General features: G+C 31.4%; 3 protein-coding genes across 3 annotated transcripts; 1 reads left to right on the top strand and 2 right to left on the bottom strand.

Annotated features, from left to right (window-relative positions):
• Positions 1-1,043: 1,043 nt before the first annotated feature.
• On the bottom strand, positions 1,044-2,680 carry PS2 (Presenilin-2). Its single transcript, XM_020370497.3, has one exon. The coding sequence runs from the start codon at positions 2,625-2,627 to the stop codon at positions 1,209-1,211; it is 1,419 nt and encodes a 472-aa protein (XP_020226086.1). The 5' UTR covers positions 2,628-2,680; the 3' UTR covers positions 1,044-1,208.
• Positions 2,681-2,778: 98 nt separating this feature from the next.
• Positions 2,779-5,366, top strand: LOC109807837 (uncharacterized). Its single transcript, XM_020370498.3, has 5 exons — positions 2,779-2,899; positions 3,400-3,543; positions 3,640-3,708; positions 3,864-3,970; positions 4,362-5,366. Exons 2-5 carry the CDS (start codon positions 3,402-3,404, stop codon positions 5,034-5,036), a joined length of 993 nt encoding a protein of 330 aa, XP_020226087.1. The 5' UTR covers positions 2,779-2,899; positions 3,400-3,401; the 3' UTR covers positions 5,037-5,366.
• Positions 5,367-6,549: 1,183 nt separating this feature from the next.
• On the bottom strand, positions 6,550-11,222 carry LOC109808866 (uncharacterized). The gene is made up of 3 exons (XM_020372032.3): positions 9,878-11,222; positions 8,704-9,125; positions 6,550-7,476 (listed from the first exon to the last, which is right to left on the bottom strand). Exons 1-3 carry the CDS (start codon positions 10,692-10,694, stop codon positions 6,688-6,690), a joined length of 2,028 nt encoding a protein of 675 aa, XP_020227621.1. The 5' UTR covers positions 10,695-11,222; the 3' UTR covers positions 6,550-6,687.
• Between the last annotated feature and the right edge of the window lie 7,120 nt (positions 11,223-18,342).

Below are 18,342 nucleotides of genomic sequence, written 5' to 3'. Positions count from 1 at the left end.
ATCTACAACATTATTATAGCAACTTGTGGAGGAGACAGACAAAATGTAGTAGTAGAATAGTTTCAGCCAAAGGTACAAGAAAATAAAAGGTGAATTCAAAAAATGCGTATAATGTGTGTATCAAGGAAGTAGCAATACAACTATACAAAATATTTCCCTATACAAAAGAAAGAAAAAGTTCACCAGAAACACAAGCTTCAGTCCTCCACTTCAAAAAAGAAAAGGAAATAAACTTTAAATCCAGCAGAACCTGTAAATGAGTATTGACCAAATAACTTCCAAGTGAATGATAGTTCCTACATGCTAATCCTTCAAAACTAGGTTCAATTAATCAAAGCCAACTGACTCAAGTTGATAAAACCAAATATTAAGAAATATCACGTACTGTTCCATCTCAGAAAAGAATGAAACACCTACAACTCAAAGGTTTTCCTACTCCATTTTATTTGGCTCTGTCTGATATACAAAATCTCTAGTTTTTAAAAATTAATAAATAAGCAGCCTCAGAATAACTGCCTTCATTTCCATACCTTTCATAATTTTCATTATCTTATTTTATTTTTTTGAAAGTGATTTCCAATTATCTACAACCTTAAAGTTATTTCAAGTTTGCAAGAAAAAGAATTATTTTAGTGTTTCAACTTTCAATAGAGTGCTTGTCTGCTTGATATGTTATGTTTCAGTCAGCTGGTCAAGTAATGACATGTTTTTGGAGATTTGCTACATTAAATTGATTTCAATAGCTAATGCACATTTAAGATCTTTTGGCACCTTTTCTACTTTCAATAACAGGAATGTAGTGTTTGCAGTCACAGATCCTAAATCTGCAGTAAGCTATGTGTTTTCTAATTACCAATCATAAAAGAAAAGAGTTAAAACAAATATAATAAAAGGCATCAAAAGCCAACCGCTGAGCATAGCTCAGCTGGTACCTCACCTGGCCTTTACCTGGCACAATGGTTACGTGGTGGGGGTTTCATCCCCACATCTCCATTTCCCTTCTCCATAAGGTTCAATAGGACCTCCATAGAACCAAAAACAAAGGCATCAAAGGTGAAGTACTATAAAACAGAGAAAAGATACAGTTTTTGAAAATCTTACAACTAAAGATGGGGCATTATTAAGCCAAGATTTTTGACTAATAACACAAGTGGTCATATGATGTTTGGCAGACAAGTACCAAACCCAAACAATACAATTTCTAAACCTCAGAACAACAGGAGATTTAAGGAACATTGTACAACAAATACTTCAAGTAAGAGCCTGGTCAAGAAATAAAACAACACGCCAAGTGCTATTGACACGGGAAGAGCAGGCAAGGCTTTCTGATACAAAGCCAAAAGCATCAAAGTTATGCCAAGACCCGCAATGATAGCAAGATAACACGCATACACCGTCATAAAATCATACATCGCCGCCCTACCAACCAAGACACTATAGAAGATAAAATCTCCCAGCCCTAACTTGATTGCACCAGATGAACCCAATCCAATTCCCTCTAGCAACAAGTTTTCACTTGAAGTAGCATCTTCCACTCTACCAAGCTGCACATTCATTCCACGATCAATCAAGGGCGCAGAAAGGTCCGAATCCGTCTCTTGAACCCGTGCCCGTCCCTCCTCCACACTCACCAAATTTCTGTAACTATAGGAGCCACTAGAGGTATTACTGTTATCATTCAAATTTGGATTTGAAGAAGCATTTTCCCTAACCAAGTTCGCGCCATCCCGGTTATTGGCAGCGATTGCATCCGAATCGGATTGCGATTCAGCATTGGGGCTATGAGCCAACACTGAGTTGGCATTCGTGTTGGAATAATCAGTTTGGAGAATTGAATTCTCATGCCTCCTTTGTCTATCTCTCCACAACCGTCTCTGCACAACATCCCTAGGACTCAAATTACCATGGTTCACTGGCCTAGCCTCATAAACCAATGCAGGAATTTCTTCATCCCTTGAAATTGCAAGCTCCACCAAGAGCCTCAACGGTCCAATTGGTAGCAAAACCGCAGCAAGGTCATACAACGCCATAGCAACAAGCATGGCCCAAGTGGTCCACTCAGGCAACATAGTAAACCAATACGCAACCAGCATTCCAATAACAACCAAGTACCCTTGAGTCACAAAAATCGCCATTTTTGACATGAACACGGCCAAAACACCAACAACAGCGAAATTACACAAAACGAGGGAAAACGTAATGCAATCAAGGGGAGTACTGAAATGCTGAATCAAAAAGAGCGAGACTTCACCGCCAAGGAAGCCCAACACGACGAAAGCGGAGAAAGCCATGTAGAGCTTCAAGAACCTGGTGCATCGGAAGTAGAAGAGGAGGACCAAGACGAAGGTAACGACGGTGACGACCACAACGAAGGCCAAGGAGTTCAAAAGGGCTCCTAGGAACTTGTCCCAGGTGGAGTCGGAGGTTGTTTCGGTGTACGCGATGGTGACTATCGAGGCCATCGACGGGTCGAACGGAGATTTGGTGTTCAGAACTGAGACCAAGATTACGACCAAGAACATGCATATTGAAACGGGTGCGATGATTCTCACGATTTCTTCCCCCAAAGAATCGAGGATGCTTGAACAGGGTCTCTGGGTTTGGGTTTGGGTTTGTGTTTGCGCCATTGAAAGAAACGAAGTTACACTGTTCAGATCGAAACTAGCAAGTGTTATGGTTGGCTATGGCTCTACCACTTGGCCTCTCCCCTCTCATGGGCCGGGCCGGCACGTGACAAAAATGGGCTTAGGCCCGTTTATATTAAAAAGCGGCGAAAAAAAAAAAGAGAGAGTATCTTGCCTCTTTAAGCTCTACATAAACCCATTCCATTTCCCCGAAAACTAGATATCTTGCTTTAGGGTTTTAGGAATAGACAGAGTCTGGAGAGAAGTGAACACAGGTAATCTCCGATTATGTAACATTCTTCTTCATTCTTCACCGTGCTTCTCTTCGTTTTTGTTTTTATTTTTGTATTCCTTTTGATTCGACTTATTTGTTTAACTTGTCTTGTAGATCAATATATTGATTGGTGTGATACGTGTTTTTTGTTTTCTGTTTTCGATCGACGAACTTGCCTTCGTCGGTGATCGTGAGATCCAGAGAGTTTGAGATTTGAGCATCATTTGAAATTAGTTTTGTTAGCTTCTGAGTGAACTTGAATATATTTCTTTTCCTCTATGGTTAACGAAGTTTGTGGCATGGCTTCCTTTAGGATTTCTGTTCTTGTTTGGGACTAAAGCTACGAAATGGTTTGAGTTTTTATATGGTTCACTTTTGTTTTCTCTAGGTTTATGTTCAAAGTAGGGTTTTCTCATGTTGGAGGTGTTAATTAGTTTTTAAATTTGTGTTTTGAGTTATGTGCTGTACAGAGTCATTGACGTTTTGTTGTTTCTTTCGCAGCAATGGCTTTCTTTGGTAGAATTGGGAATTTGTTAAGACATGCTGCGAGCAGGCAGGTTAGCTCGGAATTGCGTTCATCCCCTTCTTTTTTTCAGGCTATACGCTGCATGTCTTCTGCTCCAAGCTCCAAGCTGTTTATAGGAGGTGCGTTTGAACTACCTTTTCAATTTTTATTTATTATTCTTTGCTTTGTTGATAATAATGATTAATGTATCTGTATCTAACATTTGTCTATCACAGGTGTTTCGTATTCTACTGATGAGCAAAGTTTGAGGGAAGCTTTTTCAAAATATGGTGAAGTTGTTGATGGTAAATATTTAGATTCTCTCTCTCTTGATTTTTGAGTTTTGTCGTCTGTAGGAATATTTATGTTTGGGGGGATTTGATGAAATTCCGTTGACATCTTTTATTTTAATTGATTTTCAAGTCAGTTATAATTCTCTTTAACACTCTGCTCTTTGTAGCAAGGATAATTATGGATCGTGAGACTGGTAGATCCAGAGGATTTGGCTTTATTACATACACTTCAGTTGAGGAGGCTTCGAGTGCCATTCAGGCCTTGGACGGTCAGGTAACAAAGACTACTAATTCTTAGTGTACTAATCTTGTGAGTATCATTGGTTGTAAACTTGTAATGATTGCTGCAAAATGATCATGTGCTGATGCAAGATATGTAACCCATCCAATTTGTGCAAAGTACGCAAGTTGTGTGCAATGCTAATTTAGATTACTTAGCTGTGTTTTGTACACAATAAGCTTTTAAATTGTGATCATGTTGGCCATGATATAATCATACAAATTTTGTTTACTTGGCAAGCTTTTAAATATTGGTCTGCATCTTCATGTAGTTTTATGCTTTTATCCTTCATTAAACTTTTTGTTTATCTAATTTTGCAAAGTTTGAGTAGTAGTAAGGTGTCATCTGTTACTAGTGCTTTATTGTTTCTGTGCAACATTTTCAGGACCTTCACGGTCGCCAGATTAAGGTAAATTACGCTAATGAAAGAACTCGTGGTGGTGGTGGTGGCTTTGGTGGTTCCTATGGTGCTGGAGCTGGTGGTGGCTATGGAGGTGGTTATGGTGGTGGCGGCTACGGTGGTGGTGGCTATGGTAGAAATGCAGCTGGTGGTTATGGGGGTGCTGGCTATGGTGGAAATGCAGCTGGCAGTTATGGGGGTGGTGGATATGGTGGTGGCGACTATGGATCAGGTGGCAATTATGGGGACAGTGGCTCTGTCAATAACTACTCTGCTCCAGATAATTTTGGAGCTAGTAGTGCTGGTGGCAGTTACAGTGGGGGTGGGATAAATTATGGGAATGATGGAAACACTTACGCAGGTGGAAGCAGTGGAGGCTATGGTGGTAACAGTGGAAGTTTTGGCGATGCTGGTGGTGTAGGCAATCAGGAAATTTCTGGTGGTTTTGGCAGTAGTGGATATGATGGAAATGCCGTGGATGGTAGTGGCGGTACAGGTACTGGCCCCAGCGGCTTTGCTGATGGATTTGATGGAAGTGGGGGGTTGGAATTTGGCAGCACTGGCCAATTGGACAGCAAAACAAACAGCAACGGAAATGAGGATTTGGGAGATTACAGGGACGACAATGATGATGCTGATGATTTTGCCAAAAGAGCTTGATGGAAGTTTTTAGTTTTTAGATTTCTACTGCTCGTGTTCTGTACCGTACCTCTTCCTAAAATCTCTATGGACTCAACCTGATGAGCATTTCAGGCATTGTTATCTTTATCAGCTGGACATGGCTGAAAAGGAAGTTATGTACGTCCATCTTAATCGTCTTTCATTCCTTATTTTCTTAAGAATCAGATATCTCATTTTTGTTTCTTTGAGGTGGTTTAGTATTAACCGAATTTGAGATCTTCATACAGCATGTAAATCAGTGAATTGTTCCAAGTTGTCATAACAATTGAAGACGTATGTGGGAATTTTATGATCAGTTATTCATTTTAAGTGATTTTAGTTCTGCACGAGAAAACATTATTTAAAACCGAGTAAACTGAATTGAAAAATCAAATATTTTTTATTATTAGATTGAATTAAATACCGGATTTGATTTTAAAAATAGATACAATACAATTGAATCCATGCGATATTTTAACCGTAAATTTATGATATTTTTATTATCATCTTTTTATGTAATTGTAAAATTATTACGTAATATATATTTATTTATGAAAATTTTAATTAAAGGCATATAAATGTAATTATCAAGTTGAGTAAATTTGTTTTTATTAGTATATATTTGCAAAGTTGCATAACTATTTGGTATATATATTAACTTGTAAATTAGATACATGATATTTTAAATTTTTTTTATATCTCACCATTTATTTAATATTTTCTCCGGGTGAAAGTAAAAAATGACTAAAATTAAAAAGTAATTCAATTTAAACCTATCCAATTTAACATTTAATCGTATTTGATTTGTGTTTTAAATTAAATTGACTGATTGATAAATCAAGATTGGGATTTGAAGTGACTGGATTTAGTATTTTTAGTCGTTTAAAAATAAATTTAATAGAATTCGTGAACACCAAGGATGCATTATGTTGTTCATGCACTCATGTATAACTTTGATCGTCATTTCGACTCCGTCTTGCGTGGGTAAGCACAGTTTCAATCTAACAGGTTAAACTCATCAATTATATTTGCACGTGAATAGTATAACGTAAAAAATGCTAATAATAAATGGCTATTTGATTTTATTTAGATAAAAAATTAAGTTTCAAAAATAAATGTACATGTTTTTATTAAGTAATTATTTTTCCAATGATTAACTTTTAATTTTAAACATCCGTATATCATTATTATTACGTATAAGACGGAAAGGGGAGGCGACATGGAGTGCAAGTATCTTGTTGTGAATCGAACTCATCCGCATTTTCCACTAGATTAGACCTTATCTGTATGCAGCATAACATAAAAATTGAGTCTATTTGAGAAACAAACACATCATGTGCACTGTTCAAAGAAGATATATGACGTGGAAACTTACATGCACTATAACTAATCCATCTAAAAGGCATAAAAAGATTGTCATCGGTCGCCCAAAGATTTTAGCCAATAGCCAGTAATGCTAAGATCGATTCCTATTTGATACAGTGAAGTCCAGATCATGCAAAGAGTGTTGCGGTTATCATCAAACAAAATATGTAAAGATCAAGAGCAAGGAAGCAATGTTGTACTCACAAGTAACATCTTGTATACCACCAAATAAAAAAAGTGAAATGTCCTACTCTAGCATTTCTACACACCTAAAAAGTATTTGATATCAATGTTCATCTTCATCCATAGAATACAATATCCTTCTGGCATTTTGTAAGACAGGAGAACCTTTCTTGGTTCTTTCAACAATTTGTCTAATTAATTGCCTTTCCACCTCATAATCACACTCACTTTTTTCATCTCCAGTAACATCATTTAATTCATAGTTGGTAGAGCTTAGCCCTTCCAACATTGTGACCTCACCAGAAGAGAGTTCCCTTGATAGTCTCTCTTCGTTAACAGTGGAATGAGTAACGAGATCGTTTGCTCCACAAAGTTGAACCCCTAATACATGTAAATCATGTGAATGTGAATCTACTTTGTAGTCAGTATTATGGATGCTTGGTGGTGAATTTTCTTCAAAGTCATCTATCTTTATGATTTCTTCAAAATAGGTGTCATTGTAAGCACCTAGAGTTTCACCAGATGAATAGGGTTCGGTCATAGGCTCACAATCATTATAAGTCAATATATTTCTTCCTTCAGTAAGGGATAAAGCTTGCCCACAACCTGAGAAGCACTTCGGGGAATGACTCTCATGCTCTGATTCCATGAACCGTAATTTCCTCTGGCTATTTTCGAGAGCAATCTCAAGCTCCTGTACACGTCTCTTAAGTCTGGATTGGATAACTTCATGCAAGCGCAGTCTTAGTTCATGAGGGCAAACAGCATGATTTTCAGGGATCATAGTGTCACTGGCATCCTCATTTAGTTTGGAATGGACAAAATGTTTCCCGCCCATCATGTCAGCTTGCAACTCACCTTCAGCAAAATCTGCTACAAAATCAGGGTCAAGCTGCAAGAATTTTGCAATGTTAGGACACCATGAACCTGTGTTAACTTGAACACAGAAAACATGGAATGGAGGAAAACAAAAGAGGTAAGTTTTCAGACAGAGAACAAAATAGAAAAGGGAAATGAACTACAGCCACAAATCAAGAGTTAACGTGATTTCCAAAGGATTCAAAATAATTCGGTGAATCCAGATTCGCTTTGTCCCAAATTCAATTTTCTTTCAAGCCATGATGCAAATTACGGTAGGCTTTAAAGCTATTTTATGAGCCATAACACCAGACATTATCATAAAGATAAGGAGAAGTAAAACAATCAAACTTTCCCCAAGATGGCACTCTTTCTACTGCTACTCCAAGATGATATAGAACAAAATGAAAGACATTAGCAAAAATCTGGGAATTGAAAACTTGCATGACATTCAAATAGGATATATTAGTTGGTAAAGAGAAAAATATGGCATATAGAATGGGACAACGTAAAAAAAAGTTCTATAGCAATGCTATATATTTATTATTTTACAACAATGCCAGTTTCTGGTGTTACAACTTACAATTCCAATTTTAACTACAGTAAAACCAATCATATAAAAGAGAAACCCATGCGGCAGCATATAAAGACTTTAAGCAATTTTCATTTCATGAGGTAGCTTTTAGAGTTGGATAAAGCTGAACCCAGCCGAAATTCAAGACTGGCATAATAATATTAAATTATCACTTTAATTTTTATTTTTTTTATTTATTTATTGGTAAGAAAAAATACACGGTATAACGGAGGTTATCAGAACAATAGAATCCTTCAACAAAGAAAGTGACATTATATTTGACAATATGCATCAAAAGTATCCACAGTTTGCAGCTTAATATGCATCCAAGATATTTTAACATAAGCAAAGCTATTTTAAATTAGAAAAATAACAAAACCAATATTCCATACTACAGTAACTAAACCAAACTCCAAACATATAAATTATTTAAAGAATGTGACATAAAACAGACGAAATAGAGAAGAAGATAATAAAACTGTTCTAAGACATAAATCAGAAAGCTCTGTTTTCACTCCACTCTTTGTTGTTTCCACTATCAGGCATGGAAGTAAAGTAGGATTGCAATAGATGAAAAAAAAGCTAAACAACAAAGCACCTTTCAACAGATATATTCCTAGACAATGTTATGTACGTACAGGATCATGTCATTACTAGGAAATGCAAAATATAAACATTTATGGTTACCTCAAAAAACTCAGATAGTGGTCTTTCTGGGCTAGATTCGTTCATGTTTAATCCCAATCTCTCAAGTTCAGCTTCAAGCTCGGCTTCAATTTTGCTCATAGATTCTGAACTATCTTCTTCCTTCTGATCATATGATTTTTTGCGGTCAATTATTGGAGAGTTATCTGTGTGCTTTTCAGGTGAAAATCCATTTAGCTCCTTATCACATAAGGAATGATCACAAGTACTATTTGAAACATAATTTTCATTATGTAACTCCTTCACCCTCGTTGAATCTTTCATTTCAAGATCCTCTTGTAGATCTTTAACCAAGTTTTCAGTCTGCTTCAACGACTCTCTTAACTTGTCCACTTCTCTTTTATTTGTCAAGATGGAAGTTATTATGCCGAAAGAAATCCCAAGACTGAAGAGAAATGTTGCATCTGATGATTATGTTATGTACATGTCAACAAGAGTAATAATTAAAGCAAAACACACAACACAACAAGCATCAGAGACTTCAAATCAACTCATGAAATAAATTGCAACCTACTTCATCAACAGGTCAACCTATGTGGTAATTGTCAGTGACACTGTCTCACAGATGACTTGATTGAGTTATAAAGCTATCTGAGATCAACATGTTAAACCTGGATAGTAAAACCCTTTTTTTTTTTTAAGGTTTAGGGTTTAGCAGTGAAAATGGCATTTTTGGCCCTGAAGCAAATTTTCCCCTCCAGACCAAAAAAATCCTCCCATTTGTAAGGAACGAGATTGGTCAATTGTGCAAGATGTCAATTCTCTGGAAGGTTTGGTTCATGAATAAAAAAACCAAGATTGTATAATGTGGGGAGTTTAGACCAGTTCAAAACCCATTTAATTTTCATAAAAATTGATAATACATGAGTCTCATTCTCTGACACAAGTGAATTGTATATAAATATACAGGTGAGAACGTAATGAAACAAGATTCCTTTACAAGATATTGTAACTAACCAGAAAATGAAGCATAATCTAAAAAAATTGATATCTATGAGCAGACTGATAAATTTCCTCAAGAGCAAACAAGTGAAATACTCTCAAGACAAAAAGAAAATAAATATTCTAAATGGAGGTATGAAAGACCATACACAAAACAAATATTTGTAAAGGTACTTGTGAGTCAAGATACCATGTTGACTATGGATGAGCTTACCACTGAACACATTGCTGGAAGGGCCCAATCTCCCACTTCGTCCATTGCCTGCATTAAATTTCATCTCCTTGGCATCATTGAAAGACCTGATGTTTGGTAAGGAAGGGACTCCAAATAGTACACTCTCATCTTTCACTTTACTGGCTTCTCTATGCAACCTACATTCTTCACTTCCGGCTAGTTCATCGAAAGAATCACCATCATTTGTTCTGCTAATCATTTGGCTTCCATCACTAACAATGAATGATCTCGTGGCTGTGGATGACAACGAAACGGATTCTTTCATTTTGCCGTGCACTTTGCATAGCTGAGCCATTAGGCAACTTTCCAAGGAGTTTGAAGGTTTACTAATATGCCCATACAAATGCTTAGTCCTGTGAGAGATTTGATTTCCAAAAGCATTATGACCTAATTTTCCTGCAGACAAATCACCGAAATCCGGAAGAAGGAAACCACAATTGCCACCAACAGTGGAGCTTTGCTCATTTCCATATCCAATATCAGTAAAGTTAGATACAGAAAGGACGTCACTCTCATTGCAACTCCTGAATGGCCTTACTTTTTCACTGTCAATCCCTTTGGTAGAAGCCAATTCTATTGCAAAAACACCACCCTGTGAATTCACATCTGAAACCCTTCTATCTAAAGAATCTCTCCCTGCTTGTGTGCATAAGGGATGGGTTGGGGCCTCAGGATTCTCAAAACTGGAATCCTCTGAAGACAAATGAGATAAGTTATCACCATTCTTCGAAAGTTTGTTCAAATATTTAGCTAAGCACCCAGCTCCAGCAACGGCTGCAACAACCCATAAATCCATTTTGCCAATTCAACACACAAACATGGTCACTACCCAAACCCCATAAAACAAATAATCATCTTTATATAGGTTAACAGCAAGACACATGAAAGGGGCAAATGTTCCATCAATTTAGAGAAATTGGCGAAAACCCCTTGAAGGAAAATGAAAGCACCATCCCTGATTCACTTACTAAACAAATATTCTTCTCACAATTCTTTTTAGCAATGAAGAACCCACCATTTACCATTCCAAAGTGGATGCGTGGACAATCCAATAAGAAGAAATAATAAATATTAGGAATAAAAAGAAGAGAGAAAATGGAAAGATTTTGTGAAGTTGGCAGCAACAAAAGGAGCACGCTTTTGAGGAAACGAACGCAAATTGACGATGAAAGTAGGAAAGTAGATTTGTTCAGTGCAAACAAAATTTTGAAGTTATTCAGAGACCCCTCGCTGTCGGGTGTTGAAACCAAAATCTATGACTCTGACACACAACCAAAGCTACCAAACCAACAACCCTAAACAAACAATATCACGCGCCACTTGCGAATAAAATACGACACTGTCTCTCTACCAGTAATTCTCCCCAAATAATAATAATAAGGGAAAAATCATATTAATTTCCTTAAACCTTTATCTCTTTATAATTTTACACCCAAAACTTTAATTTAATCTAAATTAATTCTTAAAGAATTATTTTATTTATAAATGAACACTATAAATTTTTATTTTGTTCAAACCAATTTTTAAATTTTACTTTTTAGTAGACAGTCTTCAACTTTAATTACAATTTATTTAATTTTAAATTTGTTCATTATATTAATAAGGCTATAAATTTATTTAGTAGACACTATAGTTTTTTTTATATTATAGTTTATTTAGTAGATACTATAATTTTTTATATTAAAAAGTATGTTAGTATTTTATTTTTTAAATTTGGGTCAATTTTATCATTTTGCTATAGAGAGTGTTTTTAATTCCTTTTTTAATTAATTTAAGACATAAAATTTGTCTCATTATATCAATCTACAAATGGAGGTTTAGATTTCATGTGCACAAGTTGTGGGTGATCAAGTGTTGTTGCATGTTGATGGTAGTTGTTTAGGACAATCAATATTAGCTGAGTTTAAAAGTCTTATTCGTAACTCTTTTGAAAATTGAATTAAGGGTTTTAGTGATGATATTGAAGTTGTTGATAACATAAAAGTTGAATTAGTTGCATTACTTTTTAGTTATGCTTAGCTAGGAGACTTTGGTACTTAAATGTTGATGATAATTGTTTAAGGACAACTAGGACTAACTGAATTAGGATCTTATTTGTGAATCTTTTGAAAATTGAATTAGGCACTTCAATGACGATATTGTAATTGTTGATAATACAAAAGTTGAATTAGTTGCGTTATTTTTAAATTATGCCTAGCTAGGAGAATTGGGTATTCAAATGTTTTGTGCCTTTCAAACTCATCTTATGTTTTCTCATTGGTGAGATCAAATTGTGAGAGTAAGCACAAATATACTTTTTATTATTGTGGAAAGTTAAAAATTATTGTTTTGTGATTGGACTTTTCAGCTTAAACATATTATGAGAGAGACTAATGTTTCTTACTCGCTTAGACTCGAATTATAATTATGCGTATTTAGAATTGAATTTCCTCCAATAATTTAAAACATCATCTATTGGCCAATGATAGAGGGATTTTCAATATCGTATGTATCTTTGGTTTATGATTATCACTATTTATTATGATAATAGATTTTAATTTTTTTTGGGTTGTTTGTTTGACTTATTTTCATTATGTTTATGACTATTTTTTTCCCTTCCAAAAATCAGTTATTTACAAAATCAATTAAGTTTGACAATTAATTAAAAATAAAATTAAAGTTTATAATATCTATTAAAAATGAATCAAAATTCAAAAGTTAAATAGGATAAATTTAAAAATTTTATTTGTAAAGAAGTAAAACTTAGAGAATTAAGTGTTATTTTATCTAAAAATAATAAGAAGAGTACTATTAATGATAGTGATATTTATTTTGTTATTATCAGGTTTTAAAAGTTGATATTAATTGCAGTAAAAAAATGATATTAATTAGTTAAATTAAAATATTTTCGTTCAAAAAGGTATTTATTACTATATTTTTATAGTCTTAATGTAATGAATATTTGTGTAATGATTATGGTTAAAAAATTGAAAGAAGAGGAAACGCAAAAACATTTTAGCAATGTGCCCAAAAATTATCTTATAAGCTTCTGCCTGCTGGCCGTGCCGTGGCGAGTAAATTTCATTGGTACAATCGACAAGACTAAGGACGATACATAAGAAATCATTATTATCATCCAATAAATCCAATTATACCACAACCATCCAATAACCTTTCAAGTTTCAAGGCTGTCTATTTAATTCAAAGACAACCATAATTGTATCTTATTAAAATTTAAAAGAATTTATATTCTGTTATTTATTTTATGAATCAATATACTAAGATTTGTTTATGTTTGTGTATAATTAATTGATTTTAAAAAAATAATGTTGAAAAATTTGTTTGTATATTAAAATAATATTTCGTGTGGTATAATTATGTTGCTATTTTCTTACAATATTTTTTTAAAAAGTTGGTAAAAGAATGAATATACGATGGTTTTTTATCCAAATAGTGTAGTTTTTTTTTTTAAATATTACATTAGTGTACTAAAACAAATAGTAAAAATTAGTAGTTTGGACTTTTTTTTTGTGTGGCAGTTTACTGATACACCACCATAAAGTAGCCCAACAGCAAAACTAATGGCTTCAACACAGTCCTTGCCACCAAGTGTTTTATTTTTTGGGCCGAAGCATGAAACCTGAAAGAAAGGGAGACAGTTGATGATAAATACACCTCCATTTTTTTATACATATACCCCCTTTTAAAAAAAAAAAATTCCTAAATTATCCTTAATATTATTTGAAATAAAAAAAAATTATCCTGGAAAATTTTTTCGAAGGTGTATTTGTACATAATTATGGAAAGTTCTTTCCGGAATACTAAAATTACTATTCTGGAAATAACTTTCCGTCGGAATAATTCTGGAAAGTACTTTCCGTAACACTAAAATTACTATTGCGAAAAGTTTTTTCCATAATTATGGTAACAAATACACACACTGTTAATATTTCGGAAAGAATTTTTCACAATAGTAATTCTAGTGTTACGGAAAGTATTTTCCATAATTATTTTAACGGAAAAATAGTAATTTTAGTATTCTGGAAAGTACTTTCCGTAATTATTCTGACGGAAAGTTCTTTTCGGAAGGTTCATGATATATACACCTCCTGTTTTTTTTATAAGTACACATTCTTTATTTTTTTTTTAAAATTATAAAATATTATATATATATTTTTTAATTTTATACCTTTAACTTTCAATTTTCTACTCTTTTTTTTCAAACTTTTTTTTCTTTCAATTTTTACATGCTACTAAAATAGGTAGGGTGAAGGAAAGATAACGGGGTGCATGTAAAAATTGAAAAAAGAAAAAAAGAAGAAAAAAGAAATATCTATAAAAAAAAGTACTAAATTAAATGTTGTGAATGTAAAATTAAATAAAAAAGCAAAAAATTAAGAATATTTTAAAATTTTAATTATTTTTTTTAAAATGAGGTGTACTTATAGGAAAAAAGAGGTGTATATATCATCAACCCAATGAGGCTCAATAAGCCCATCAAGGCTCAGCAGAAACATCCCTTATTAGAGTTAGGCCCATGATATATACACATCCTTTTTTTTATAAGTATATCTCCTTTATTTTTTTTAAAAAAATTATTAAATATTGTAAACTTTTTTTTAATTTTTTAATTTTATACTTCTAATTTTTAATTTGCTACTTTTTTCTTCTTTTTCGCACTTTTTTTTTCTTTTTTAGTTTTCACATGTTACTAAAATAGGTGTAGTGAAAGAAAGGTAAGGAGGTGTATGTAAAAATTGAAAAAAGAAGAAAATATATGTAAAAAAAAGTATTAAATTAAATATTGTAGATGTAAAATTAAAAATTAAAAATTAAAAATATTTTAAAATTTTAATTATTTTTTTTAAAAGGAGGTGTACTTATAAAAAAAAAGGAGGTGCATATATCATGAACCTTATAGTTATCTTCGGTTATTTATGGCCTTCCTTATAGTGTGTTTGGATGAAGAATTTTACAAATTCAAGGAATTTTAAATTTTTGGCATTTGAATTACTTTAATTTTAATTTCTATCATTCTTAAAATATTTTGTTTGGATGAGTCAATTCAAATTTTTTAAATTTTAAATTATTAGGTTGAATATGATAATTTGATTCCATCATAGTAAAATTAATTTTAAAAATATATTTATATGTTGAGATTTTTAAATTAAATTTTATAAAAATAAATATTAATCCATTTTTAAATATTTAATAATTTTAAAAATTAATATTAGATAATATTTAATAATTTTAAAAATTAATATAATAATATTTAATAATTTTAATAATATTTTTGAATATCCAATAATTAAAAGAATGAAGAGATAAGATAAAATATATAGGTGAAATAAGAAAAATAAATATGAGGAATTTCAAATTCTCCCATTTTTAGGAGAATTTGAAATTATACTATTTTAAGGAATTTCACAAATGCTTGGATTTTAAATTCTTTGTAAATTCCTCATCCAAACAAAGTATTTCACCTCAAGAAATTTGAAATTCTTCAAATAAATGAATTACCCTATATAAATTCCTCATCCAAACATACCATTAGAGTTATCTTCGGTTATTTATGTCCTTGTATCATGCAAAGAGAGAAAAAAAAAAAGTGGTTATCAATGTCAATCCTTGAACACATGTTTGTATAATGTCATCATCATTCCTTGAACACACCTTTGCATATCATTAGTTGTAACAAAACTAATTAAGATAACTAAAATTCAAAACTATGATCATTTACATACTCATCTATCATAGTTGTCTGGTGTCCTTGCCCACAGTGTGTCAATACACATATTAAAGTCAAAGAACGCCATTAATATTTTCTATTTATATTAGTCATGCCTTATTTTACAGGTAATTTCTTCTTTTTTTTTTTTAAAGCATTCATCAACATTAAATAAGTTCGTTTGCCACTAAAATTAGGTTGTTACTGAGGAATTTGGATAATTAATTTATATAAGATCTTTAGATTAAACTATACACCATTACACACTAAAAAAACAACAATAAAAAAAATATGATCGCGTTACAATGCCCTTTTGCAAAAAATATTTTCTATCTCACTTTGTTTGAAAAGTTGTGTTGAAGCACATGCAGTGTCGAGAGTTAGGAAACATACTTAAAAATTAAGTTATGGTTATGGCGGTTAAATAGTCATTCATTGGAGGCTATTCCAATTTTGATATTGCAAGTACGACTTCACAAGGTGAGGCACATTACAAATTGTTCAAATAAGTATTAATTTCATGTTAAAAAAATGTAAAAGTTATATTAAAACAATAACCAATTCTATAATAATTAAAGAGATGTGAAATAATCTTAAATAAACTATTTTTATGACACGATATTTTATTACAATACTTTTTTTTTTATAGATATTACAATACTTATTTTATTAATTATTAAATTTTAGAATAATTATTATTTAACTATCATCACTACAAAAATATATATCATGTTTGATGTTAATTTAGTCGAGAAAATAATAACTTTCTTAATAGTTCTTTTAGAAAGTTGACAAAAAAGTGACTTTTTTTTTTCCAAAATAAATTAAACTAAATGTACATTTAGTTGTTAGAATTATTTTTAGCCATATAGACTTTGTCAAAAAAAAAATGTGTACAAAAAAATACTTTGACAAACTCAAATTGAATGATGTGTCATACACTCAAGGTGACACATATTACAAGGATAGATATATAATATCTATGTTTACAACTAAGTCTATGTTAATGAGAATAAGTCTAGTGATTAAATATTTTTTTTTTGTTAGAATATATATTTTTCTCTTTTTTTGTATTGTTCGTTGCTCTCATTGCATATAAAGGCAAAATAGATTTTTTTTTCTCTCTCTTTTATTGTGCTATTTGTATCATTGAAATTTCTGTATTATGCTAATTACATCATATAAATTACTGATCATTTGAATTATTATCGTTTGTTAATAGAGATAATATTAGAACCATTCAAATCAAATCAAAATTGTTATATATATATATATATATATATATATATATATATATATATATATATATCAACAAGCTTTATTGAAACTTGATATTTTATTTTATTTTTGGACATCAGAATAATGTCATTATTGTTATGATGAATGCATTTTATTTGAGACTTTACAAGTGAGATTTTTAATAATATTTTTAAATTTTTTTTTTATATGATAATAACAATATATTTAAGTTAATTATGTTTTATAAATTATATTTTATCAAATATTTCATATTTACGTGTTTAAAAAATAATTATAAACTATTTTATAAAATATAAATATTATATTTTATAAAAATATTATATAATAATAATCATAAAATAACAAATATAAAAAATATTCTATTATATTTTATTTAACTTTTACTACTCAATCAAACATTAACATGATAGAAGTATATATATATATATATATATATATATATATATATATATATATATATATATAATTAAATATGATGTTGTATTCTATTTAACAAACATCAAATACAAATAAAACACCTAATTTCATTTTATCTTGATGTTATTAAATACAATATAAATATTGTTTTGTTATATTTCGTTCTGTCCCATTTCGCTACTAAAGAACTCCTAAAATATCGTAAGGAGAAATATCAGCTAACTAAATTAAGACTGAAGTCTAGTTTCACGTATTTAAAGTTAAACTCTCCATTACTTAATTTGAAACTCTCCTTTTGGTTGATGCTTTGGAAATGCTTTCTGCTGTTGTATTTTTTTTTTCCTGTATTTATTTACCTTCATTTACGTAAAAAGAAAAAGTAGCGACTCCAAATCACGAGGACAAGTATGCCACACAACACAACAAAGGGTAACGAGGATGGGTACAAAATCTGTGCCATTTAGAATAAGATCAACATCCATAGATGACTCATTCACATTTTAGACTTTGAATTTCCTTATACGAAGCAAGGTTTACATCATAAAAATAAAAAATAAATAACTATCGATACAATTCACTGTTATTGAAAAATGGGAAAACAAGTATATAAAAATTATAGAGAATCATTATAATTGTCCATTTGGTCTAGTGACAACGAAGGTTGAAAGTAATTAAAATAAATACATGAAGCCTTAGATTGTATTTTGATTGTTGATATTATGTAAAAAATAATACAAAAAATGTAGAATAATTAAACATACAGAGCTTTTTTTAATAATTTTTTTAAACTTCTTTATAATAATAAAAAAAGTATTTTATTTTTAATAAAAAAATTCAAAATTTATCTTAAACTTGTACTCAATAAAACTCAAAATTGAAGTTCCCATGTAATTAAATAAATAGGACACCACAAGTCAATCTGCCAACTCATTTTTTTTATATTTTTATAAAAGCAATGGATATAATTTTATTTTTTTTGGTTTTGTGGAAGTGACTTAAGATATTAAAACTACTATTTAGACTATTATTTTATTTATTTATTATTTTTAGACAAAATGAT

Source organism: Cajanus cajan, chromosome 5, assembly GCF_000230855.2.
Source record: "Cajanus cajan strain Asha chromosome 5, NIPB_CcT2T_4, whole genome shotgun sequence".
In the NCBI taxonomy this organism is placed as follows: Eukaryota; Viridiplantae; Streptophyta; class Magnoliopsida; order Fabales; family Fabaceae; genus Cajanus; species Cajanus cajan.
This window is presented reverse-complemented; position numbering and strand designations above follow the sequence as displayed.